At 38.2% G+C, this 27,700-nt stretch overlaps 2 protein-coding genes across 3 annotated transcripts; both read left to right on the top strand.

Annotated features, from left to right (window-relative positions):
* The first annotated feature begins 430 nt into the window (after window positions 1-430).
* Window positions 431-13,341, top strand: LOC135635134 (acyl-CoA-binding domain-containing protein 4-like). Its single transcript, XM_065146006.1, has 7 exons — window positions 431-1,130; window positions 1,870-1,975; window positions 2,078-2,178; window positions 3,376-3,467; window positions 10,501-10,598; window positions 12,871-13,023; window positions 13,107-13,341. Exons 1-7 carry the CDS (start codon window positions 682-684, stop codon window positions 13,119-13,121), a joined length of 1,014 nt encoding a protein of 337 aa, XP_065002078.1. The 5' UTR covers window positions 431-681; the 3' UTR covers window positions 13,122-13,341.
* A 2,454-nt stretch (window positions 13,342-15,795) lies between these two features.
* Window positions 15,796-26,742, top strand: LOC135636996 (plant intracellular Ras-group-related LRR protein 6-like). Of its 2 annotated transcripts, none has more exons than XM_065149285.1 (21): window positions 15,796-16,036; window positions 16,350-16,413; window positions 16,499-16,635; window positions 16,721-16,807; window positions 17,920-17,995; window positions 18,198-18,272; window positions 18,353-18,422; window positions 18,547-18,624; window positions 18,737-18,797; window positions 18,903-18,981; window positions 20,708-20,798; window positions 21,887-21,947; window positions 22,035-22,102; window positions 22,310-22,383; window positions 22,979-23,116; window positions 24,369-24,473; window positions 24,574-24,698; window positions 24,784-24,880; window positions 25,010-25,084; window positions 25,629-25,684; window positions 25,853-26,742. In XM_065149285.1, the coding sequence occupies exons 1-21, from the start codon at window positions 15,972-15,974 to the stop codon at window positions 25,878-25,880; spliced, it is 1,710 nt and encodes a 569-aa protein (XP_065005357.1). In that variant the 5' UTR covers window positions 15,796-15,971; the 3' UTR covers window positions 25,881-26,742. The 2 variants fall into 2 exon arrangements, with proteins under 2 accessions (XP_065005357.1, XP_065005356.1); XM_065149284.1 differs by having other exon boundaries at window positions 15,797-16,036; window positions 26,301-26,742.
* The last annotated feature ends 958 nt before the right edge of the window (window positions 26,743-27,700 follow it).

Raw genomic sequence — 27,700 nt, 5'->3', positions numbered from 1 at the left:
GATATTATAAATGAAAGCATTAGCTTATTCAAATATAATCATTTTTCTTCATTACCCGTCTTTTCCTTCGTCATTCTGAGTCATCAAGCTCGTGTCTTTTATCCCATCCCACGTGTGAAAGCCACATGGCAATATCACTGCTAGCCATGCGTTCACCTGTCTTATGAGTGGAAGGTATCGTTGTGCGCGCATGTAAAACGTCGCTGCGTCCAATTACAAGGCGGGTGTTCGACGGGCATAGAGCGAATGGGTAAGAAATATTTTTCGATAAACTACTTGCGCCGACCATGAATGCGGGTGAGAAATCTTTGAACACCCCCGAATTGGGTCCCGACACAGTATCCGAATGGATGACATGGCGTGCCGGATGTGAGACCGCCGCACACTTCTCGCCCTCCATGATTAGGCAACTGGAATTCGTATCCCAAGTCGTCATCAAACTCGACTGTGAAGCAAATCCCGCTTTCGAAAGCACTTTCCCTTCCTTGTCTGGTTTTTTACTCCATTCGCTTCCGCTTCTTCCATTGTCTAGGGTTTCGATTCATTTGTCTATTCCCCTCACGGCTCGTTGATCGATCAGTCATCCTCGATTCCACCGCTCTCTAGGGTTCATTTGACGAGGAATCATCCCCCCCCCCCTGCTTCAATTTGGATTACCTGTTTTGGTTCTTCGATTTCGACATGGGAGATTGGCAGGATCTCTGCCAAGCCGTGTTTATCGGTCTCATCTTCTCTTTTCTCATCGCGAAGCTCATCTCCGTCGTCATCTCCTTCAAGGAGGACAACCTCCGTGTTGTTCGCGAGCATGACCTGACCGTCGAAGCCCCATTGGTCGAGCGCTCGTCGCTAGATGTCGGGAAGAAGGCGGATGAAGGCGTGGGGGGATCGGAGAAGGAAGAAGAGGGCCTTTTGGAGGATGATAGTGACTGGGAGGGGATCGAGAGCACGGAGTTGGACGAAGCCTTCACTGCGGCTACGGCTTTTGTTGCGGCTACAGCTGCCGACAAGAATTCAACAAAGGTTTCGAGTGATGTGCAGTTGCAGTTGTATGGGCTCTACAAGATTGCGACCGAGGGGCCGTGTACCATTCCTCAGCCATCTGCGCTTAAGATGACTGCTCGAGCCAAGTGGTATGTCTTGATCTCTTTGGGATTGGCTGTATGCTTCAGCAAATTGTCACTTGCATTATCTATGCGAACTTGGTCTTGCCTCTGTCAACACTATATGCAAGTAGTTAACTAGTATAATATACTTCATGCGCATGATCTTGGTTTCCTGTATTGTTAGGTGAAGCAAGAGATAGCAATAATATGTCAAAATTTCTTTACGATATATCTTGAGTTTTATTTGACCTCAAGTTTTGTTTTTACCTTGAACATGATTACGTTCAATTTTCATGGTTTGCAACATTGTCTTGCCCTCTCTTCTCCTTTTTTCATTGATACTTGGTAAAGAATAAGCAGCTTGTCACTTCATCTTGCATATCATGGAGGATTCATGTTCCATCGCAATCTCTTGTTCCCAAACAATGGATTTAACTTGATTGCATTCCTTACGAACTTATAATTTTTGTGCGGTATGAGTCTGGACGGTTCCTGATTTCTTTGTGGTGCAAGCTGCAGAATAATTCACATTCAACTTTGTAGATGTCTCTTACCTTCATTATCAACCACTGCTTAACTGCATGGGACTTGCAAATATGTCTATAACAACTATACTTTGTTGTTTAAAGATTTTAGACAATTAGTCACTTGTAGTCTCTTTTGGCACTTAATTGATTGTTGCTTAAAGATTTTAGGCAACTAGTCACTTGTAGTCTCTTTTGGCATTTAATTAATATAAAACATCAATTTGGTGATTTTATGTAAGGAATGCATGGCAGAAGTTGGGTTCTATGCCTCAAGAAGAAGCTATGCAGAAGTACCTCATGATTGTGAGTGAGCTTTATCCTTCTTGGGCAAGTGGTTCTTCTAAGGTGAGTTCTTCCCAGATCTCAATTCTTCTTTCTATTGTTGAAGAAGTTACATCGTCCTACGTTGGTATCTTTTTTCTTCTAATGAATTTGACAAGCTTACAGAAAATGAATGATGAAGATACTCTGCCATCTAGTTCAGCTGCAAAGGGACCAATGGGGCCAGTTTTTAGCACCTTCGTTCATGAGGAGTCTGATACTGATATGTAAGGTCCTCACCAGCAGAGGTTTTTGTCTATTTTTGATTGATTATGTGACAATAATGGAGGATTTTTTTTTCTGCTTTTTATGTTCATTGGTGCTTTCTTCAGGTTATAATTCAATCTTCTTGTTGCTTATGTAAAACATATATGTAGATATTTCATTTCATGCAAGTTCTCGTGGATGATACTGCACTACCATTGCCTTGATTTTTGACCTTTCGAACTACTTCAGTCTCATGCATAGAGATATGTAATAGTCAACTTCTTGTTCATTGCATCCATAGTATGAATAGAAAAATAAAAGTGCAGGCCTTTGTTACAAATTTTAGAAATGAAAGTGTGTCCAACGAATAGAATCTAGTTGTTATAGCATCCCCATAAACATTGGCATCTATTAATTCAGGAATTGACTGAATTTATGAGTTGTGAATTTGTTGGTTCTTTCATTATTTCATGTATGTACTTGATTCACTAATCCATATGCACAGTCACATTTTCACGACACTTTTGTATAGGCAGGTTGTCACATGTAGGCTTACGAAGTAGCACACTTTGACATATGACTTTACATAATAAGAATAGACCAGTTATCTTTTCCATATTATATAAAATTTGATATTCATGCTTGGTTTTATTTTTTACTACTGACATGTGTCATGATCATGCTGACAATTTCAAATGAGCAGCAAGTTCTTGTCATGTAATGGATAGATACATGTTCCTTAAAGCTTCTTTAGATATCATGTCAGTAATCCTTATTTCACTTAATCAAGTAAGATTGACGGCTTCCCTGTTTTTTGGCCCCCATCCCCACTCACTCTAATCCCCATACACCACAAGCAACAACAGGTCATATTTGTAATGATATCACACAAGCAGTGAGCTGAAAAAATTCCCTACATTATTTTACATTAGTACGATTGTAGTCTTGTATGCTGAGCATAGGTTGTTAGCACAGCAGATGCTGCTCGCCATGTTGTGATTGTGTTGGACTTTTGCCTGTAGGCATGGTAATGCAGGCAGTGATTTTCCTTGGTTTGGCATTGCACTGTATGTGCTACATGAAAATCCTTGTGTTGCTCTGCTGGATCAGTGAGACATTTTTATCATAGCTTAGTGTACTCTTTTGGCAAGTATTTGCTAACTGTGTTTTGAATTATATATTACAATATCTAATTTTCTTATGTTTTTTGTCATCAGAAAGTTGGAGCCAGTACATGACTTTGCCAGAGAAGGAGATGCTGATGGGTTATTGGCACTTATTGCTAATGGTGCTTCTGTGAATTCTAGAGGTGTGTTTACTGTTTAGGATGGATCTCTTGTGGCCGAAAAGCTCTTGTATGGTTTTTCTTAATTTAATTAATTCATTTGTTTTTCTTCAGACTGTTATGACAGCAGGTAGAACTAGAAATTAAGATTTAATTTTCCAGTTGATTCCTCAGCAAATTTTTTAAAATACTTTTTGAACTGATCTTTTATTACTTTGGTGCCACCGTTATGAAATTTTTTCAATGATTTTTCCTTTTAGAGATTGTGTTTTTTGGTTGATGTATATGAATGTATATAATTTGTGAACTCTTATTGCCTAATGCACAACCTTTTTCTTTTCACTATTCCTTTCTTAGGTTCCACCTTGATTTGCCTATGATAAGTTATCCTGTCTTTTTTTTTCTGTTGGCTTCTACGTTTCATTTGGAATTTGCAATTCTATTTAGGTATTTTGATGTTGTAGGTGGATAACGAGTTCTAATGCAAACACTGACATGCATCTCAGTGATAATCTTATCATTTATATTCTTGTGGTGATTCGATACTTGTGATCCCAAATATCTATCAAGGAATTCAATGCCTGAGACAACCAAATGAGAACCATCGAAGCTTGACTTACCCATTTTTGTGTCATTGTGAGGTTGTAGTTTCAAGTTCAGTCATTTGGATGTTTCCTGTCAGAATTCAAACTTTATCTTATTATGCCTTTTTCACTTTAGTTTTGATAAACCTCAGCAAACTTTTGTCCACTTTGGTATACTTTGTGATGGATCCCAGTTATGTTGGAGCCTATACTGGTCCCTTCAGACTGTTTATTTGAATATACTCTATGGTCTACATAAGGTTCGCAATACCGTACCGTACCGGTATTTCGACCTGGGCTCGGTACCGGTACGGTACGGTATACCGAGCTGTCATGGACAAACTTCTAAACAAGATGTTTGATGTAATGCTCATGTATGTCCGTGTCTCTTGGCATGTTCATGCCTTGTACAGTATGTAGAGGGGCGGCCGAAGGCTTGATAGTCCCATTTTAGTTGGGTTGGTGGCCTCTTTAGGCTTGTAAATAAATGTTGTGTCATGTGGACACGTGCGAGAGATTTTAGGTCTGTAATGGACCATTTTACCCTTTGTTGTGCCACTGTTCAGAGCTTGTAAAGTCTGTCTGTAATTTGCATTGTCTATGAAGTGTTTTTCGGAGATGTTTGCTTGTGGATCCCGATTGAGGCGTTCTCTCTTTTGTTGGTCCTAAGGGACAATGGGAGGCTTCGGGGAGGCTGACCTTTGCGGACGGACACACAGGGGTGCCGCACGACTTAGGCAAAACCAGCTAAGTCCGTGACAGATGGTATCAAAGCGGGACAAGCACTCATAGAAACACTTAGCATGCAAACGTGGGGGACCTAGCGGGGCTGCGTTGAGGGCAGTCAGCACACGCGCGACTGTTTGAGGGAAAACGAGCATGGAGATGTAGGGAAAAGGAGTCGCTCGAAGGAGCGGGCATCTGACATTGGCATTCAGAGGAATGGCCAACCCTTCGCGCAAGAGGCACCACGATAACAGACAAGCTTGGAAGAATGCGGAGCACACAAAGGTTGGGATGGCTGAGTTTGAGCTACGGCTCAACGTTGACAACTATACTTGATGGTGCTCAAGGCGAGCGAGGCGCTTGGCAAAGGATGAGACCAAGCAAGGTGGAATGAGTTGCTCAGCGACCGAAAGAGTTTTGCAAAGCTCACAGAGGTGAGGGGAATTGCTAACTCGAAGAATTCGGTACTCATGCATGGGCTTGTATGCGGACGATGGAATGTTCGTGGCCATCCCAAGGTGACCGAAACTCGGCGCTATGGAGCATTGAAACTTTCTCTTCGGCATGCGAAGGATACGTCCGGAGGAGGCTGAAGTGTGCAACGAGTTCAGCATGTTGCTAGGCCTTGAGGGGTGCAGCGGTGGCTGTATTGACGTGGAGGCGCAATCTAGCAAGTGCGTTTGCAAGAGGCAGAACAATGCACAGTTTGTTCAGCAGATCGGAGTAGTCCAAGGGGATGGTGGTCTTAGAAACGAAGAGAGATGTTGCTCCAACGGGACATTTATCCAGGAGGGATAAGTCTCGGCTCTCCAGAGGGAGAATCATGTGAGACGGACCTCACATGTTGAGGAGTACCTCACAAACAACAACTCCACGAAGCTCAATGGACCGAGCAAGCAGCGAGGAGTTGTCGTATGATCTCGCTCGAGAGAATGCATTGGTGGATGCATTGCGAGATCAAGTGGGGGGAGCGACCTGAAGCAACTTAAATGAAGGCACACTTAGAGTCGATATGAAGATCGGACTCAAGGGAGGGCTGACCTGTGGAATGGTGGGCAAGGGCCACCATCGACTCAATGCAAAAACGAGGAGCGGAGCAACTTGGGTGTAACTTGGCGAAGTACCCAAGCCGCATGAAGGGAGCCAGCAGAGAAGTTGGAACATGGAGCAGAGGCACAGTGCTTTCCTTAGACAGAGGTTAAGGACATGAACTCTTGCAGAGGCAAGAGCAGGATCATGTTGTTCCATGGGTCCTTCATTCTGACGGAGTGGACTTGCATGGTGCCAAAGACGAAGGGAGCTTCTGGGCACATGCACCTTATCTCGGAGGAGCATTTGATGGAGGAACTAAGGCGACTCAATTTGCGGAGGCGAAGTTGGGTTCAGAAGGCCTTAGCACGGGGCAAGAGGATGCAGAGGCAGATGCTCTTGAAGAATATGCCACAGTGTTGCCATTCGAGTTGCTATGAAGGAAGCGGTGCGTAGCGGAGATTGTGCTGGTAGGGGCAGAGGCCCAGGATCCAGACAATGTTGCATAAATTACAGTGAAGTCGGTGGACTTCGGGAGCTACTAGGCGACGGACTGTCCTAGAGCAGTGCTTCATCTTGGTGTGACCCAAGAATGGGTGGATAAAGGTCGATTGCCAAAGGAGCGAACAAAATCGAAGGTGGAAGAGACCCCGCGATGTATTGGTAGAGGCCACACATGGAGGGTTCACAATTCGAGTTTATTCCACAAGGATCAGAATGCAATGAAGATGTCACCAGGAGGCGACATGGTGCAGCGGATCGTGGTGGAACAGTTCGTGGCGATGCGATACACACAACATAGTCCCGGGAGGGACTGGATCATATGGAGGTATGATCGGGAGCTACTGGGAGCTCCACTTCGATGAACAACACGACGGCAAGAAGGGCTATGGATTCAAGGAGTGAAGGCCATGGTACCGCAGAGGCGGGTCTTCCGGGCGTGCATCGAATTTTGCATCGGATGAAAACCTTGGTCATCAGCATATGGGGGCTGTGTTCCACTAAGGGAAAAGTTCGAATGCAAGTACCAGTGAGTTCCATGGGAGGGACTTGATCATGCAGAGGTATGATCGAAGCAGCTGGAGAGTTGGACTGCTCCAGAGCTCATATTCGCTTAAGGGAGCCCGGTAAGTCAGAGGACGTTGCTACCAAGGAAGCTAAGGAGAACAGAATCGGTGCAAACCCTACAACATGATGGCAGAGGCCATGCATGGGAGTTGCGGTCTGTCTTTCCATCGACCAAACGGACTGCTTGGAGAACACAGAGGTGTTGAAGTAGGGGGTCGAAAGGGGCGAGGAAGCGACGACGAGTCCAGAGGGACTTAGCTACCCAAAATCAAGGATCAGTTAGAATGGAGGTGGACTCAGAGGAGTGCCACAGAGACATATCTACTGATCGTGAAGAAAAGGGATGTAGATGCGAGGCGATGGATAGTAGGGCCATGGGCATGGCAGCGCCATGGTACCGCAGAGGCGGGACTTCCGTGAAAGTCATTGATCCCTTGCTCTCATGGAGGGAGAGCGCTTGGTCGTGAAAGGGGCCGAGGAGGTGGAGAATGCAGAGGCAATCTCCAAGTACCGAGACAAGGCTGAAGGGCAGAGGCCGAGGAACTTCGTAAGACCGGTGTCAACAAGTTTCTCATCAAGATAGCCGTAAGTGAAGGACTTCGGGTCATGCAAGAGTGCACGACCAAGGAACGAAGCAAGCAGTACGCGGTGCTGTACCTTTACTACTCAGTGGAGTAGGCGGCAGGGTTGATGGAGAAGACGGTACAATCCCAGAGGCGACCTCATCTATCAGAGAATTACTCCAAGTTGGGGTGAAAACTTCCCGCATTCCAGAAGTTCAATGGCATTGAGAAGGTGAATCACAGTAACTAACTCAACGCAAGGAGTGTAAACACTTCAAGTGCTTCAGAAGTGTGAGCAAAGAGCAGGCGAAGGCTAGTAACCAGCTCGATGCATGAAGTACAACCTCGAGGAGGATGGCGAAGTCAAGTAACCTTTGCCTTCTCAACTCTTAAGAGAATGGGCAAAACCGAGTACCCCAATTCTCTTATCTATCCAGCAGAGGAGCTCTGTATATGTTCAAAGACCCTTCGAAGATAATGGAAGACAATAGTTGTCAAATCCTCACCAACGGTGATCAGTGTTACTGAGAGTAGATTGTTCGCTTCATTTCCCAACGAAATGCCAATCGAAAGCGGAAGTGATGCGAACCTACTTGGATGTGACAACTAAGTGAAAGAAGAGTCAATGAGCAAATTTTGTGGAGGAAGGACCCAAAACTTCAGAAGTTTGCGAGACGATGCTCGTTAAAGCTCCAACAAGCATCCACCCAGTTCAAGCAGCATGAGGAATTTGAGAGACTAGCGCAGTAAGGATGGTCTTTTCCTTCATCCGGGGGGATCCGCAGGAATCAACAATGATCAACACAACTCAGCCAACCCCACACCAGAGTCAGAGTCATTGGTGAGTTGCAGCAGCATGGCGGATCAAAGGTTCGACTACTCAAAAACAGCAGCGGTGAGCAGCTGGGAGCCAAGAGGCGCATTGTAGCTGGAGCAGAAGATTGAAGACTCAGCAAAGGCGAGGAGTTGCAGTGTCGACAAAGGCTTCAACGAGGACGTCGAAGGAATAAGTGGGGGAGAATGTCACGGACAAACTTCTAAACAAGATGTTTGATGTAATGCTCATGTATGTCCGTGTCTCTTGGCATGTTCATGCCTTGTACAATATGTAGAGGGGCGGCCGAAGGCTTGATAGTCCCATTTTAGTTGGGTTGGTGGCCTCTTTAGGCTTGTAAATAAAGGTTGTGTCATGTGGACACGTGCGAGAGATTTTCGGTCTGTAATGGACCATTTTACCCTTTGTTGTGCCACTGTTCAGAGTTTGTAAAGTCTGTTTGTAATTTGCATTGTCTATGAAGTGTTTTTCGGAGATGTTTGCTTGTGGATCCCGATTGAGGCGTTCTCTCTAGCCCGTTCTCTCTTTTGTTGGTCCTAAGGGACAATGGGAGGCTTCGGGGAGGCTGACCTTCGCGGACGGACACGCAGGGGTGCCGCATGACTTAGGCAAAACTAGCTAAGTCCGTGACAGAGGGGTACACACAGGTGTATCGAGTACTGTAGCACTGCTTCAGTGCTACAGTGCACTCGGACCGGTAACAGGCGGTCCGCGTACCGACAACCTGTCGGACCGGTACGTACCGCCCGTACCGGGCAGTACGGTTCGGTACGGTAGACCCTGGGTCTACATGTGTCTGTCTCTAGCATCCTCTTTCAACTAAAGAGACATGAAATCATGAGTAAAGAGATGATACCATGATATCATGGTCTCATCTTAGTCCAGCTGTTCGTAACTAAACAAGCTTTTCCTTGATAATGATATGATGAGGCACCTAACCTCAATATGTTATTGATGCTCAACCATAGATGATCCCTCATAGTAACTTTGATCTTTTTTATTTTTTTATTTTTACCTTCAATAAAAGCAATTGCTTATCTAACATATAGGATCAGGTTTTGCATGCGAAAATTCATCTCTGAAGGGTTCATGAGAATGGTTTAACAACTAACAGCTCAAAAACTTCGTGATACGATGCGAAGTAGTATCGGTGGAGAATTGGATGAATATCCATTCATTTCTCCAACATATTAACACCCGTAATCTGTGCAAACGATTTTTCTCATTGTTTGTGGTTCGATATCTTGTTGTTACAAGACATAATTTTGCACTCTTTTTATCTTTATGGCATTATAACCTCCAAAGTTCCACATGCTTCTTTGTTTATGGGAATAATTAGTAGTTCATCTCCTGTGTTTGGATTCATAGATACAATAACTATGATTTTAGATGAGTTGGTGTTCCTCAAATATTTTTTATGTGGTTATCCATTCCCCTGCCTATACATTCCTCCAGGTGGTAAATCTGGAACTTTTTGCTCCACCAAAAAAGAATTGCTAAAATCAGATGATTTGTGGCTTTGTTGGCTCATGTTGCTGGCTCTGTGCATGGCTCTATGCATTTGATTTAACAATTAGATCAAAGTAGGCAAACTTAATGATAATTATAGGAACATTCAATTTAGAAATATTTTAATGGAACATTCTGATTATTGTTAGTACTATTAACAGCATAGACAATTATAAGAGTTTGGGTACAAATAAGGCCAATATTTGCAGTCAAATCTACTACTACAACAACAACAAACCTTGATGTTCCAACTATTTGTGGTCAGTCACATGAATCTTTTTTTGCCATTGAGCTTGGTAGAAGGCAATGTCTCTAGTTAATCAAGCTTAAACCCGAAAGGGTATATATAAAAATAGTGTATGTACCATCATTTCCTGCTAAGTGTCCAATTAATACAGTAGTTTTATGTGTAAATACAAGGCTTAAGGTAACTATTCTCCCAGTAAATTCACCATTTTATTCTAGTTGAGACTTGAGAGTAACATTGTAAATCTTTTTATACTTTGGTTGGACTAATATTGGATTGTTATTCACAGACAATGACATACTGTAGAATTTTATTTCATTTATTTGTTTAATCAATATCACTTCCTAAGATAGTTTGACATTATAGTAAATCTGCATTGTGTTATAAACTGTTATAGCTAAAGGAATTCTGAGTATTTATTTATAATTTTTCCTGTTTCTTATAATATCTTAATCTGTTTTAGGTTTTCACATGCTTTAGTCTGTGCTTGTTGCAGATAGTGAAGGGAGGACTCCATTACATTGGGCTGTAGATCGTGGACATCTTGGTGTTGTGGAAATACTTCTTAACAAGAATGCTGATGTGAATGCTCAGGTCTATACCCAACCCTTTGTTTTAGAAGTTGAAAATTGTACAAACTCATCTTTTATCTGAATTAGCCATGTCACAGATCACAGATGCAGTAGTATTGCACATGGTCCATTGTGTCATTCTGTGGATCATTCAATGCTCTATGTTATGCACTGATTGCGCATATGTGCTGGCACTTGGCACCTACTATTTGTGTCATTCTGTGGATCATTCAATGCTCTATGTTATGCACTGATTGTGCATATGTGCTGGCACTTGGCACCTACTATTTGGGAAATGAAAATCCTTGCATATGGATTTCACATTTGCTTTGCACCTTGAGATCATGTTGATTCTTATGAACTCACACATTGTTACAAGTCCACACATATTATTTTGCTTTAAAGTATAGTGTATGACTGTATTCTATGATAAAATTTGAGGCAATTAGTTAAAATTAGCTGCAATTATGTTTAAAGGCAATCATACCAATTTCAAAAAAATTGCTTTAAATTTTGTTGTATCATGTGATTTTATCATTATCAATATTTGCTTCAGAAAGATGAGCATTAGTTTATTTGTGAGAGTGGAAATAATTGTACTTCAAATGGTAACTGTGTAATCCATAAATTCACTGATAGAGCTGGGACAAGTGTGGATTTTGAGAAAGGTGAAATAGGAAATAGCACAGGACCTGAAAGTATATATGTTGAGGTTTGGATGGGTTCAAGAGATCTAAAGGTCATTTAGTCATCTAGTGTATATTACAAACTTTTGAAAAAATTGAAAAATTCTTGATGAGTAGAGAAGAAGCTTTTAAGCCTTTATATATAAGAATAAAGTAGATATCTAGTGTTGTTTGAACTTTGGAGAACTTGAGCTAGTAAAGCACATTATAAAACAAAGATTGATGCAAGTGTTGTTTAAAAACAAAAAAGTATTTCAAGAAATTAATTTATTAACTTCACATGGTTTTTATTGACCTAGAACAAGTTTATGGTAGGGTCTCTAACCATTTATTATGATGAATTTTAGATATAAAGAAGATATATGGTAGTTAAATTGATCCAACTAATACTAAATTTGATAACAGATGTATATGATAGAGTTGTCATTAGCATTTTTATAGGTTGAGGTACTACCAGTACCAAGTCTCTTGTTACTTTGTATGTATATCAAGGATCTACTTTGTGTCTTTATCTTTTTTTATTATTATTTTGGTTATGAATGAACCCACAAGATAAACTTCCACATTATTTTCTTAAGGATAGTTTAGTTGGAATTAAGCCTCTCTTACTGCTTGAGGCAAATACTAGAAATTAAGGGTATTAGACTAAATAATATTAAAATCAATTGTATAAAGTGTAATGAATTAATAGTTAAATTATATTAATAAGAAGTTTCTAGGATTTAGGTCTTAATTATCTTATATATTTTATTCAGCAGAAATAAGAGATTAGTGAAGACATTATTCATAGAGGTAAAGGACTTTCTACTCAAAAAGGAGGGCATCCTGAGTGTCTTAAAGTGTATTAATCATCTAGTGAGTTGTGACAAAATTTAAAAAGAAAATTTAATAATATTTAGTAAGATAGTTTTATGGTTACCAATGCATTATGGGTTAAAGTGTTGGATAATTAGGAAACAACAGGTAATAAATTACTGTAGCTAACATGGGAATGTGAAGATGGATGAGAATACTAAAAAAGATTAAGCATTGTCCACATTCATTTACAATAACATGTAACTTTGATAAAAGATGGGATCAGATTAAATCATTTAAGATGGGATAGACATGTCCAAAGGAGAACTACAATAAATTTGTTAGACCGTGATTCAATAAAGATTAACAATGAAAATTTTATTGAAAACAAGAAATAGGATTTGATTAATTTTATTTTGGATAGTGATATTGCTCTACACAAAGCATTGCAATGAGAAAGGATTTGACATTAAGAATTCTTGTTGTTATTTAGTTTATGGCATGCTTTGTACGTAATAATGCATCCATGCTGATGCCTTTGTGTAAATTAGAAAATTCTGTTCATTATTCAACACGGAGTCTTGGGTAGTCAAATTTATGAGTCATTCAATTGTGTTTTGTATAAATTGTTAGAAACCAGAGACATTGATGGCCACCTGGTAGACTTCCTGAATGGAAAACTTGAAATCAGAGACATTGATGGCCCCATGCAAAATTTCTTGCTTCTGTAGGAAGCATAATTTGTATGAATAACATGCCTCAACTAACATTCTTTTATTTATAACACCTTGAACTCTCTGTGCTAATGTGTAGGACGATGAACGACAAACACCGCTTCACTATGCTGTTCTGTGTGAGCAAGAAGCAATTGCTGAGTTGCTCATCAAGCATCATGCTAATCATCATATTAAGGATGAGGACGGCAATTCTCCGCTTGATCTCTGTGGATCTCAGTGGGCTTTTATGGTGACATCAAATTAAACATTCTTTTATTTAGCGAATGGTAGAAGATCTTAGCCGTTTACATGTATAATAATGGATTTATGTAGCTTCAAGCCCGCTAAGGAAAAGATTGCATCGACATCCACAGTTCATACATTCTTTCTGGCAATAACAGACTGGAAGTAGTTTCACAAGAGAAACATAGCGAGCCAACCGAAAGAGCTGCTTTATTTGGCTGGTGAACATGCTGCTATGCTTCTTGTTGTTTCATTGGCTTGACACGCCGTCCATTTTTTGTGTGAAGTAGATTGCTCATTCTAGTATGATTTAAAGGGTTTATTAGATTCCTGTCTCTACCAGCATCAATTTTGCGTGGCTTCCTCGGTTATTTTGGGGAAGATTTACTATTTGCAAGCAGGAAAACATGCCCAAAATTGCTCCTTTAGATTGGAGTATCAGCTGCGCAATGGTATCTGTCCTGTCAGGTTGAATTTGTGACGTAGAAGAGAATTCAGTGTTTACAGAAGGAAGCCACAGATTGAGCTTGCCATTGAACTTGACATAACCCTGTTAGTGTAAGTGTTTCCCTGTGCTTACTGAGCAGAGACAAAGTGTCTCCCTGGTAGTCGAAGCGATGCATTCATTCTAATTGGGCAAAGCATATGATGTACTTAATGTCATCTTTGCCGTCAACGAATCTCTTTACCGTCAACGAATCTCTTTATTCGCGATTTGCTTTATTCGAATCTCCTTTGCTTTTTTCGGATGAAGCATGTTTTCCTTTAACCGTTTTGTATATATATCTATGTCTGCATTATCGAATGATATCGCCGCAGATACAAAGTATTAGGAGGGTTCTTTGGTCGGGATGACTATGTTCCTTGGAATCAGCTTCGTCATCACTCCGCCAACAGTCTCGATTCCGAGGGTAGGCGGTGCCACGTCCAGAACATCTCATCACGCTGACGTGGCCCATCAGGAACTCGCCATGTCACACGGTAAACCAATAGCACAGAGCCATGTGTGCCACTAACAACTCGATACGTCTTTTGGATTCTAACGTTACGCAAACATCGACCACTAACAACTCGACACGTTCGAGAATTAGCCAATAGCTTAGAGCCATGTCATTGGACCGATACGAGCCGTTCTTTCGGATCTTAACGGCGTGAGTCCTTCGCGTGTTTTATTGGGTGGACTTGGCGGGCCCATGTAAGCCCACTCAACGGAGGCCTATCGGAGATATAAAAGGCATTACTTTTCATGCCCTTGTTGAACATACCAAAGTCTCCTACCAAGACTGTGGTTGGAGAGTTCATGGGACCCACATGCATCCCTTTTAAAATCTATTTTAAATGACAAGGTAGGCGAATATGTGGATAACGGAAATTGGTAGAAATTGCTTTTCAACGTTTCAGATGTCTGACCGGATTTATAAAGCAGTCAACGGAAGAAACAGATTACTTGTGCATGCAATACATTAGCACAAAACAACATAAAAAAAATTATTTATAATATCAGGCAATATCATGCTTTATTGTGCATTTTGGACAAGCAATTAATAAAAAAATAGTATTTAAATGCGCGCCGAAAAGAAATTTATAGTAAACATAATAAAGACATTAAACAAACAAAATTCTTTGATATATCATTACCATTTTATGCTAAACAATAAAATCTTAAAAGGTATATTTGGAAACATATTTAAAATATGTACATATTTCAAATATAAATTAATATTTTATACTTTTAAAATTATATTTGATCTGAGGAGGATGTGATGTATTCAATCATTAATGTAACATTAGCATTTTAACATTTGTCAAGATGTTCATAATTTTTTTAATTTTTAATATACCATATAATACTATTTAAAATAATGGAACCCTAAACCCTCATTTAATCTCCCCTTCTCTTGATTTCTCCGATTCATTCTCTCGGTTTTTTATTTTTAAAAATTATTTTATATTTATTTATATGATTAAAATTTTATTTATTATATGTCTGAACCCTACAAATTTTTTTTATAAGATTACATATATTTTATTATATATATATACTTTTAAATAAATATTAAATTTAAAAAAAATAAAAATTGATAGCATATATTAAAAATGTTAGAAGAGTAAATTTATCATATAATATATGATAGGCTCTTGAAATATAATTTCATTAAATAACACTTATGTTAACTTACATTTAAAATTTAGTTTTAATGTAATATTTCTCAAACACTTAAAAGCATTTTATAATTACATATGCACTCAAGTCTTTTTCTTCAAATGCATATTTAAAATATAAATATGTCAAAAGTGCCCCTTCAAAAAGATATTATTTTTTCTCACCCAATTCCAAAAAAAAAAAAAATCCTCTAATTGTTTATAGTGTTTTTTAATCCATAAAACACTACATAGTGTTTAAAAACGCTACAAAGTATTTTTGTTTTGAAAACACTATACAATATTTTTAAAACACTATATAATTTGGGCAAAAAGAATTTTTTGAATTTAGGGAAAAAATACTTAATAACTTTTAAGGGGTATTTTTGAAAATTTAAAAAAGGAGGTTATCATCCGAAAAAACTAAATAGAGGATTTTTTTTTTTTGGATAATCGTCCTAAATAATATAAAAAAGAACCAAAGCTAACAAAAAAAATATTGGATAAAGAACCTCCAAAGTCTACGGTCCATGATTGATTCATAAAAATTTATCAGTCATCAAGATTGCAACCGCTTGATCAACGGCATGGATCTTTGGTGAGTTACTTCGATACACGAGTCGTCCGTGGCTGCCGGACTCGTGGTCGAGACCGGGTAAACTCGAGTACGCTCGTCCACCCACAGGCTTATCGTTCACCGGATGGGTGTTTGGATCGAGGCTTTTGTTGTACGAAAGGAATCAGAGATCTGAGGCAGGAAAGCGCGATGGAGACGGAGCGGTGAGGAGGAATCGAGGCGAGAGGCAAGAAACAATGGAACGCGTTATCAAAGCCGCACGGTCGTCCGGATCCCTTAATCTCTCCAATCGCTCACTCAAGTAACTGGTTCCTCTCCCTTTATGCCTTAATTTCAGCTAGCAATTTCGTTCTGGTTTGGGCATTGCAGGATCTTGCTGCTGCTGTAGCAGTATCTATTCGATTTAATGAGAAATTTTGTCTTTGTATATAACTAGATCTGATACATTTTTCTTCAGATCCTTAGATTTATAGAATATAGTCATTCGATCGTCACTTTTAATCCTGTTTCCGTTCTTTGCAATCAGAAAGGCGCCGTTTTTTTTTGTTTGGTTGGATTTTTAATAACATTCCATCATGATTTTATTTCTTTTTAACCGTTCCAAAATGTGGTAGGGAGGTGCCCGAGGAGATTTATAGAAACTTGGATTCGCACGGGGAGGATGACAAGTGGTGGGAGGTAAAATTTTCTCTTTTCTGATTCTGAGTGGGAGAGCCAAAGCTGCATTTGATTCTAGCAGGAATTCACTCAATATTTTTTACAGGCTGTGGAATTGCAAAAGCTGATTTTGGCTCATAACAACCTTGAGGTGCTGAACGAGGATTTGAAAACTTTGAATATGCTGACTGTCTTAAATGTCAGTCACAATAAACTATCTTCGCTTCCGATAGCTATAGGAGAGTATGTATAGCTATACTTTTTGTTGTCTTTTAGTTATTAATATACACTGTTTATTTATGGCTACATGTTATTCCTTGTTAATCAGGCTTCCATTGTTGAAGGCTCTGGATGTGTCATTTAACTTGATAACAAGCATTCCTGAAGAGATCGGCTCTGTGACTTCTTTGGTCAAGTAGGCCCTTTCGCCTTTATGCAAGATTAGTAAGGATTTACCAAATAAGAGTTAAGTGTAACACTAGATCATCTTCTAGTATATATTTTTGCCACATCAGTGCTGAAGAAACTTCTAGGTAAATCATCCTCTGTAAAGCATAAAGAGTGTCATAACCTGAAGGGCATACATGGCTTGGTGATGGGAATATTTATGAATATCTAATTATCATAATAAACTCATGATAACTAAGAACTGTATATTTAAACCATGACTGGAAGCATTAATTAACGTAACATAGAGAACTTATTAACTGCTATATATTCTCACTTTTGAGTTGATGTACCATAACACATCGTCTAAATTGGCATGCGCTAATTCTAGTTATGTAATGATGCAATAGCATTAATGCACAAAAGGTGATGAATCATTTTATTAAAGAAAATGAGTAAGTCTGACTTTATGAACTAAGATGATGGACAAACATTTTCTTTATATTCTAATATTACATTATTTGAGCATTTGATGCTTTCCTCTCAAATATTTTGTTTCAAGTATGTTATGCGATTTTGTTGGTGAAGTGCACCAAGTTGAGTTGAAGTAACAATTCATTCAGTTGATGCGAATTCTGGGGAAATCAAAACTTAAAAAATGCACAGTTTCTGTAGACATAATTCATTTTCTTAGAAAAAAATGGAAACATTTCCTGTTCAGTAGAACAATTTGCAAGATGCAGATAGTGTATCGGGCAATTTTGTCTGGATATTGGTTCATGATAATCAAGTTGAGAACTGATCTTCCGAATGTATTATATATATAGATATCAACTATTACTTCAGTTTTAACAGCTGCATTGTTCTTCTTGGTGAATTGGACTCTTGTTGAGATAGAGTGCATGTGTTATGATAAATTGGTCTATCTTCGAAATTTTCATTTTGGCCGAGTATCCCAGGGTCATTCTTAACATCACACTACAATTATCCAGCTTAAGTCAATGACAGTCTATGAATAAGTTAAACCCTTTAGGATGATATTAACTCTCAAATATAGGGCCAGCAATGGTCACGTTATTTTGAGATATAAAATGAGACAATCTCAGCATAGTGGAATTCACATATGTTCCATCCCTGCAGGCTAGACTGTTCAAGTAACCAACTTAAAGAACTCCCCTTCAGTCTTGGAAGGTGCTTAGATTTGTCAGAACTTAAGGTATTCCAGTATTGGGCATATTACATGCTTCTTTTCTCTTTCATTCCTTGTCTTGGATGTAGATGAAGAGGGGACAGTAGCAACTTTACAAAACAAAGTATAGTTTTGAACTATTTTATTCATTATCCATATTCTAACTAGATATTTATATGGCGATTTTTATCTTGTTTTCACATCTTGTGTTCTTTCACATGATCTTTAGGCATCAAATAACTGCTTGACGAAATTGCCAGATGAACTTGCCAACTGTTCCAAGTTGATTAAACTGGATGTTGAGGTAAAATTTTCTGTTTAGGGAGTAGCTTTCATCCACATTCAGATAGCAGTCAAAATCTGTTAGTTCTCATATTATCTCAGGGAAACAAGCTTACATCTTTCACTGAGAAGATGCTGATGTCATGGACTCTGCTGACAGAAATCAATGCTGGTATGTAGCATTTAATCAGCTATTATGTTTTATGTTGAACTTTTCTTGTTTCCATCCAATTTTCTGGATCCTGCTTGAACATTTCCTTTAGTGTGCTAAGTTTCTTCTTTTGGTCTTCCTACAGCAAGAAATTTTCTCACCAGCATTCCAGAGAGCATAGGTCTACTTGTAAAACTGATCCGACTGGACTTTCATCAAAATAGTGAGTGACATCATCCAGTCTCTTGATAACTATATATAAGTTTAGTCAGGGCATTTATGTACTTTCTGTTGCAGCTTTCTGATGCCTCTTTTGTATATTTTTTTATCTCTAGAAATATCATCAATTCCATCTTCTATCATGGGTTGCTCTTCGCTTGCTGAGTTTTATATGGGGTGGGTCCAGTTTGCAAATTCATTATGTACTCATAACATCTTCCTTAAAAAAGTCTATTCTTTAGTCCTTATTGTTTCATGCTTGTTTATTTCCTTAAATTGCAGAACCAATTTACTATCATCTTTGCCAGCAGAGATTGGTGCACTTTCTCGTTTAGGGACGTTAGATCTTCATTCGAACCAGGTAAACAAAATAACTTATAGTTTGCAGAACCAATTTATTTTTCTATTTCTATTGCAATTAGTGTTAGTCTTTTTTGGAACATAGTTTTCTGTTGATAGTTCTGGGAGGTTTCTTCTCCACCTTGATTTTGAGTTCTTGTTAGAGACAACACCCTAAAGAATCAGGATTTGGATGTGATTAAGAACCTAAGCTATAGGTTTTGGCAAATTTAGATTTGTTAAGGAAACTAAATGAACTAAACTCTAAAGGAAATAAAATGGAAGCTCAAAGTCCAAAGGGTTATGCAGGATGTCATTGCAGAAAATTTGAAACAGAGCTGAAAAATATTAAGATAGCTAGGGAAGAAAATAAATTACTAGATTCAGCACTACCCGATCTAGGCCTTCATTGTCACTATGCTGCATAGCTGAGATTTCTGTTCAATAGTTGATGATTGGTTAAACACCTGGTCCTTGGCAATGGAGATGTTTGCAATAAGCAAAACTCCAAGCTAACGTTGGTTTATGCCAGTTCTCTTTTTTAGGTGTATATAAGCAGTAAAGTGAAGGTCTTTTTACTAAAAATGAGAAGATGCCAAACCAACTTATCTTAACTAAGTGATCAGCATGGATCTAAGTTTTCCAAACCAATCCTCAACTGCACATTGGAAGGTGTATGTATTCCCTATCTTCCAAGGTATACTTTTAGAAAAATTCTTGGAGAAGTTCATCATTAGCTTAACTTCTTTCGCCTATCTGTATACTTCTCTTTTTCATGTTATGAGCTGCATGAAATACTAATTATTTGATCTAAGAATTTAAATTTTGGCAAGTTTTAGCTGAAAATGAGACACAAAACAGAGTTTACTTCGGAAAATCTACTATGTAGCATAATTAAAGAGGTTTTACACCGCACTGGCTAGATATATTACTGAATCGATCTGGACCAAGCTATAAAATTTGAGTGCTGAACCATGGGATGGATCCTCCTTTTGTTGCTCCTTTATTTTTTAAATTCAGACAGCTGAAGAGGGAGAAAAAGATTAGAAAGCCCTAGTTTAAAACCTCTTTTGTTGTTTGATATGTTTTTTCTGAAGCTTGTTTGTTAATCAAATAATACAAATTCTGTTTCTTTTGTTCACCCTTCTGCATTATCATAGACTGTGTATTTAATTTTCTAAAATTGTAAGGAATTAATTAACTGATGGTAAGGCTATAAGAGTAGAAAGTACATTCTAAAATTGCAATTTTAATTTTTTTCTTTATACATATTGATGATGACTCTTTGTGTTTATACTGTTGGTGTCACCCTAGCCGCTGTTCTATTTTGTCCTTTTCTTAATTCTATAAAGTGGTTAGTCCTATTGCACACAAAAATATGCCTGCTAACTATCAAACTATACCAAGACTTACTTTTGTGGCATGCCTTCTTGTCAATAAAGCTAGGTTAGTATGTGTAGATTGGGATGAGTTTTGTATCAGCTTTGCACTATGTCGGCATGTACCCTGCCAGGCATTATCCTGGCCTTATACCTTCCGGATTGAACAGTTTATCACATGCAATACCTACATATCAATGACATTTTATTTAGGTTAAAGGAAATTTCTTGGGCAAGCTATAAAAGCTATGTTTTGCTTTTCCTTTTGGTAGACATGCTCATTTCCAATTGATATAGTAAATACCATAGACATTATGCTAATAATAATATTCATCGTGTCGTTGATGTATTTGATTTCACTCATTTTAGCTGAAGGAGTATCCTGTGGAAGCCTGCAATTTACGACTCTCTGTCCTAGATCTATCCAATAACTCATTGTCCGGCTTGCCAGCTGAGATTGGTATGGTTAACATATTTCAGTTGTTATTGGTGTTTGGCTCTTTTGCTTTAGTAAGCTGTTTGCTTTAAACTTGCTATCCCAAGCATAAACTGCTTTAGTTACACGATTCTGTCTTAAATAAAGAATAATAGCTGTGTGAAGTCTGCAAATACGTTCTAGTTGCGATAGATGATGAGCCCAGCATATATAAGCATAGTGAGAGATCATGAAAGTGTTATTCTGATGGTACAAGTAGCACCAAGTTTGTTTCTTATATTTGGTGAAATTTTCATTTCACACCCTGTGTTTTGGAAATACTATAATTGACACCCTCGTTTATCAATAATCACTTTTGACATCCTTTAGTTTCAGACATAATTAATTTTCCCTTATGGTTAACATCAGTTCTTAAAGGGAGTTTTCTAGTAAATATTCCCTTTGACAAACCATCAAAACTTTAATGATGAAAATGCCTCTTTTTCATAATTACAAAATATTACAGAGTTGCATGTTCCATCTTCATCCTTCTCTTTTCCACTGTCCTACCGTCTCTCCCTTCTCTCTCAGGACTAGTCCATCCCTTTTCTTTGTCTTTTTTCCTCCTCTAGTCCTTTTCTTCTGCCTTTATCTTTCCATTCTTCTCCATGTTTTAGTTAAGTTGAGCACTTTCTCATTTTGTGGAGAGGAAGTTCCTCTGTACACATGTTTAGCTATTAGAGATGCAGTATTGTACCTTCTAACAATGGTATGATAATAATTAGCAATTTCTTCACTTTTGCTGGCTTGCAATATACTACCATAGACACATTCTTTGTTGATGGAATAATGATTATGGTTATGATCCAAACTTTTATATGTAATCAAACTTTTTCTCTAGGTGTACTATCTCTACTGCTTCATGATGAATTAGTGGATGAACATTCATGATTCTGTTGTGTTTCATCACCAACTTGACCGGCTACAATTTTTCTCATCCTCCCCCTCTCTCTCCCCCGTCGCCGCGCCCCCCCCCCCCCCCCCCCTCTTCCCTCTTCTTTCTCTCTTTAATATTCATGGTTTTTATTGTTTTATTGAAGTGAGATTGACGTAAATTTCTAATTTATGTTTAGGTACAATGACTTCTCTAAGAAAGCTATTGCTGGCTGGGAATCCCATAAGAACTCTTCGAAGGTGTCAACTGTTTGGCTTTTGTTGTTTATCACATTACTTTTTATTTAATATGACAATATGTTTTATTCTGAATATATCTTCTGCTAGCTCATTAGTGTCTGGACCCACACCAATTTTGCTGAAGTATCTTCGGAGTCGGCTTTCTGCTGATGAAGGTAATGCCAGTTTCTCATGCAAAGTTGATGACTTTTACTATGCTAGTGCTTCATCGTCTTGAATGTCTCTGAGTTCAATTTCTTCACGATTGTAATATTTTGCATATTCTTTCGTAGTACATGTAATATTTAAAGTGCTGATTATAAGTCTTTTTTTATTTTTCTTTTCTTTGCCATTATGGTTCTGTGTATGGTTGTGTTGTGTAGAATCTGGGTCTGGGACTAAAACTATGAAGGATGATCAAATTGCCAGAGCAACTCGATTGTCTTTGTCTTCAAAGGTAGAGCTTGCATATCTGTTGTAATTGCTTTCTTAGTTGATTAATTTGCTCCTAGACTTGAGTGAAACTAAAATTTCTTATTGTTACCAGAACTAAGATCAAGATGCCTTCGGTACTATAGCATGTAACATCTATTAAGCTCAAGGAATCAAATCTCTATTCTACCAATTTGGATCACCATACCTAGTAATTCTCCTCCTCTTCCTCTTCTCCCCACCTTTTCTTCCTGTCTGCCTCCTCGTCCTTCTCTTCTTTGCCTCGTCTCCTCCTCTTCTTCTCCTCCTTCCTCACCTTCCCCCTTCTTGGTACTGCAATACATGCTGTATACTGACATACCATGTGTCTGTATGCTGACACAGCAGACCCATACTGGTCCAGCCATGGATCGTCATGGGTTCGATACCTGAAATGTAGAACCTTGGGTATTAGTATGGTTGGTGTCGCTTATACACTCAGTCATAGACAACAATGTTTGTTTTCAACTTTCCTGTTGCTTCTTCCTTAAGTTAAACAGACATCAGTCTCTCTTTTAGAAAGATAACAATATGTTACTTGTGGCACATCCTACTCTTTTATTAATGTGCTACTTGATCAGGAATTAAATTTGAGTGGTCTAGGATTGACCACTGTACCACCTACAGTATGGGAGACGGAAGATGTGGTAAGAGTTGATCTTTCCAAGAACTCGATTGAAGAGCTGCCAAATGAACTATCAACTTGTTCATCACTTCAGGTAATAACACAATATGATGGTGATATAGAATGTAGTATTGCTTGATGTATCAGATTATTATCTTTGTACGTAATTTAACTTTTTGCTTAGCAAACAGTTAATTTAGACAGTCAAATAGTTTTGGTTAGTCACATTGTGAGTGATCTCTTAAGATTGGCAATTTTGTCCCCCATCCAAAGCAGTTCTCGACTCTCTTGTTTACGAAATTCATCAAGAAAATTACATGTTTTCCAGAAAAGTCTATGGAACAATTGCAATTTTCCTTCTGAGAGCATAAAGAGTGCAGGGGTTTCTTCCTGTTGCAGCATCAAAGTGGTCTTCATGTAATGATACCTGAACTTCACAAGATATTAGGTCTTAACAGTCATAGAATACCGATCTAACCAACGATTTCTTATAAATAGATGCACAGTGATCTTAGACTTTCTATGGCATATTATTGCCTTAATGTGTTGTGTAGACACCTATTAAATCCAATTACAGATGGCTGTTTGATAGTTTCAACAGAGCTGACCTTTATTGCTTAATAGACTGGATTATCTGATATTCTATACTATATCTCAGAATATGCAGTCTGGAACGTGTTCACATTTCTTCATGTTCACAATTTGTATGAACTATATATTATCTTGTGATGCCTGGTCTTCACGCACTTATAATGTTGTGATGTTCGCTTGAGTCCTCATGTAAAACTTGTTAACAAAAACTATTTAAATGTTAAATATTCAGGAGAAGAAAAATAAAGGAAGAATGATAAAAGATAAACATGAGAGTGAGTGGCATAGCTCAGTAAGATCTGACTATCTTCCTCATTTTAATTGACCTGGTCAAGGTTTAAAATTTTGGTATGATACTGATGTTGACTTCATATCAGACTGGTATGGTGCTGTTATACTGGGTGGGCAGGTATTTTACCACCTGGATTACCCAGTATCATTGGAAAATGATAAAAAATGAACATCGGCCTATACAAAGCTACGAGTCTGTTAAATACCAGGTATGTATACTGGTGACTGATATTTGAGACCTGGAAAATGGAGCAAAGGTGATTTGGCAATCATCTTTCTTAGGACAACTCAACAGCCTGTTTGTTCTTAAGTCCTATTATAACAAAACTGCTCATTAAAGATGTTCTTAAATCCTATTTTGACAGTCATCTGTTCAAAATTTCCCGTTTTGTTTACATTATGTAGTTTTTTGGATTTCAAGTATTCCTGCCATATATAATTCAAAGTTAGACTTGTACATGCAGGCCTTAACTCTGTCATGTAACAAGATTAGAGAATGGCCTGGGGCAGTGCTGTCCACTCTTCCTAATCTTTCTTGTTTGAAGTTGGACAATAACCCACTAGTACAGGTATATCTGGTAGTGATTAACATTGCAAATAATGTTGATGGTACCTTTTTTTTGTATTTGATTCTTTTGATGCTTTTTCATTAATACCTAGTGCTTACAGATTACACGCAATGGCCTCGAATCCCTTACAAATATCAAAATATTGGATTTAAGTGGCAACAAATCCTCATTGCCAGAATCTTTTTCATTTTCCAGCTTACCACAACTGGAGGAACTTTACTTTAGGTTATTAAGTGAATGGTTAAACCGTTACAGATATTTCAAGCTTTTATAATAAAAAGTGTATTTATATTGACTTCTTCTCCCTCAGACGGATGCAACTCAATGAAGTGCCTCAAGGCTTGCTGACCTTGCAACGATTACAGATTCTTGACCTTAGCCAAAATAATCTTGCCTCAATGCCCAAGGTAAAATCACCTTTGATATCTATATAAAATCACCTTTGATATTTATTTAATTATGATAATTCAATTTGTTCTTTTCTTGTTATATTTAGCCTGATATATAACTTAGCATTTCTGTTATGATTGATGCAGGAAATTAAGGGTTTAACTTCACTTGCAGAACTTGATCTTTCAGACAACAACATATCCATCCTTCCTCCGGAGATGGTCTGGCTGCTTTGCTTATCTAGCTCTTAGTTTACCTTAAAATATTAATGTTTGAGCATTATATATTGTGTTTTTGCTGACTGGTTATAGAATCTTTTAACCTTAGGTTCTGTTTGGTCATCATCAATGCATTATCATGTTTGGGTATTTTGGTATAGCCACATGGCTGAATATTGAACTCTATAATTTAGAGAGAAGCAGAGGCCAATAAAGTGTCTCACATATTGCTGCAAGCTAAGCTATGACCATAATCCTGATACATATGCTGGTTAACTTGGTCAACATTAGTCAACCTATTGACGTGATATCCTTGGCAACGTATGTTGAGAATTGAAGGAACAAACAAGAAACATGCACATTACAAAATTGAGATTTTTTTCATTGGTTAAAAAGAATATTTTTTATGTTGAATATTCTCTCTGCACATATTAGGTTCAATTAAGAAGGAGAACCTTAACAATGGAATACAACACACATGTTTGATTAGAGAGTTCCTGCTAACTATGAGCACATTTGGTAAAAAAATTTTCCCTTTTTTTTTCAGGGTTTGCTGGAGCCCAGTTTACAGGTTTTAAAACTTGATGGGAATCCACTCAGAAGGTACTTATGTCTTGTTATTGAAAAATGTTATTTTGTGTATCACTTACAAAAGTTTGTATATCTCCAACCCCATAAAACGATCCATCAAAAGAGCATTCTTACTCAATGCTTTCAGTCAGACCACCTATTAAAGATCATGCTGAATTAGGTTGAGTCACTTAATAACAGGATGAAGGGGAGGGCACAAACCTATTAATGATCCAGCTGCACCCATAAAAATAATTGTTGAGGAAATGGTTCTGAAAGGGGCCCAAGGCTCAGTTTTGTCTTTGACATCTTCTACTTGAAAATTGTCCCATGTTTTGGAAGCTTATTATAATTATTATTTTATTCTGATCATGGTTTGCATTACCGATCTGTACCAGTGTATAGAACAGCTGTCGGTATAGTACATACTGAGTTGTACCAAACTGTACTGAGCATACCGACACATAATACACTGGGGTGTACCAATGTATCACCCATACTGATCCTCTATCGGACTGGTATGTACCACCCATACTGAGCGGTACGTTTCGGTATGTCAAACCTCGGTCCTGGGAGATATTCCATGTGAAGCTTTTGTAACAGCAAAACCATTGGTTATCATATTGTGTTTCGATCTTTTGTATTGCAGCATTAGACGACCAATTCTAGATCGAGGAACCAAGGCTATTCTCAATTATCTTAAGGATAAACTTTCAGATCAGTAGTTCGGCAGTGCAGACACGGGCATATTTCCTGCCTTCTGTTATCATTCACAGATCAGATCAGATCGCAGCAGTCTTCCAGATGGCAAAAATTGGTCTGACAAGAAGCGTTCTGTAGTCAGCTTTTTCCTAAAGCAAATGGAAGGCCTAAAATGCTATGTACCAAATTTTACCATGCATTTTTGTCGCTCATTCATTTGACACTTGAGTGTGTTAATCATGCTTTGTAAGCTGTTCTTGTGTTGCTTGTTTCCGTAATACCAAGACAGACAGTTGATTCTGTTTGCATTTTCTTTGTTTTATCAGTTTTGTTTATGATTGGATGTAAAATGATGCATTTTAATGGATGAACAATGTATGCTGGCTTGATTTTGTTGTTCATCAATACCAAGAATTTGTTGTTCATCATGGACTCTGATGAGTGCAAGCTATGACTTTGGCCAAGCCATGACACTGCAACCATACAGCTCCAACTCTACTGGTAACTGTTAAGTGCTTTCAATGTCTAAATGCTTTCCAGGCATCCCCATGTGACAAGTTGTAGTTGTTGATCAAGTGCTTTCAAAGTCTAAATGCTTTCAAAGTCTAAATGCCAAAGCTCTCCTCTATAATGGAAGGCTTAACATGGTAGACCCACTAAAACAATAGTTGTTGATCAAGTGTTTGAAAGTTGAAATATCTATCTTGTTCTCTACAATATGGTCAATTTCTACTACTTCAAGTTCTTCTCTTATTGTTGTTCATTTTCTTTGTACAGTAAAAGCCATAAAAATAGACCAGCCTTGCTGCTCCCAAGCGTACTAAGATCTTGAAGCTGCTTGAGCTACTAATTTTCAGGTCTGAAGAAGCTGCGACAAATTGCTCTTGAAGCAATGCAGTGGTTGAGCTACTAAGATCTTGAAACTGCTTGAGCTACTAATTTTCAGGTCTGAAGAAGCTGCTACAAATTGCTCTTGAGGCAATGCAGTGGTGGCAGACTGTGAAAGAGTTTGTAATCCTGTAGCAATCCAAGAATATTACTTTGGGAGATGCTTGTGTGTCCAATCACATCTTCTGTGTCCTTCAAATGGAGCTCAACCTCTTACTCCTGTTGCAGCAGCATCAAACTAGTCATTGGTGACATCTTACATACCCTTAGAGATGATTAAAATGCAATATCACTTCATTTTCTACATATATTCTAATTTCTTTAACTTTTCCCTTCCTATAAATGTATATGTCATACAAACACAATTCTTTTGTTTGATGTAGAAGAAGCAGTCAATTGAACATTTGGAGCAATTAATGCAGCTCTTTTATTTGATGGAAGACTCATTCAGCTACAATA

Source organism: Musa acuminata, chromosome BXJ3-4 (genome assembly GCF_036884655.1).
Source record: "Musa acuminata AAA Group cultivar baxijiao chromosome BXJ3-4, Cavendish_Baxijiao_AAA, whole genome shotgun sequence".
NCBI lineage: Eukaryota > Viridiplantae > Streptophyta > Magnoliopsida > Zingiberales > Musaceae > Musa > Musa acuminata.
The sequence above is the reverse complement of the archived record's forward strand: the minus strand, read 5'-3'. Positions and strand labels throughout refer to the sequence as shown.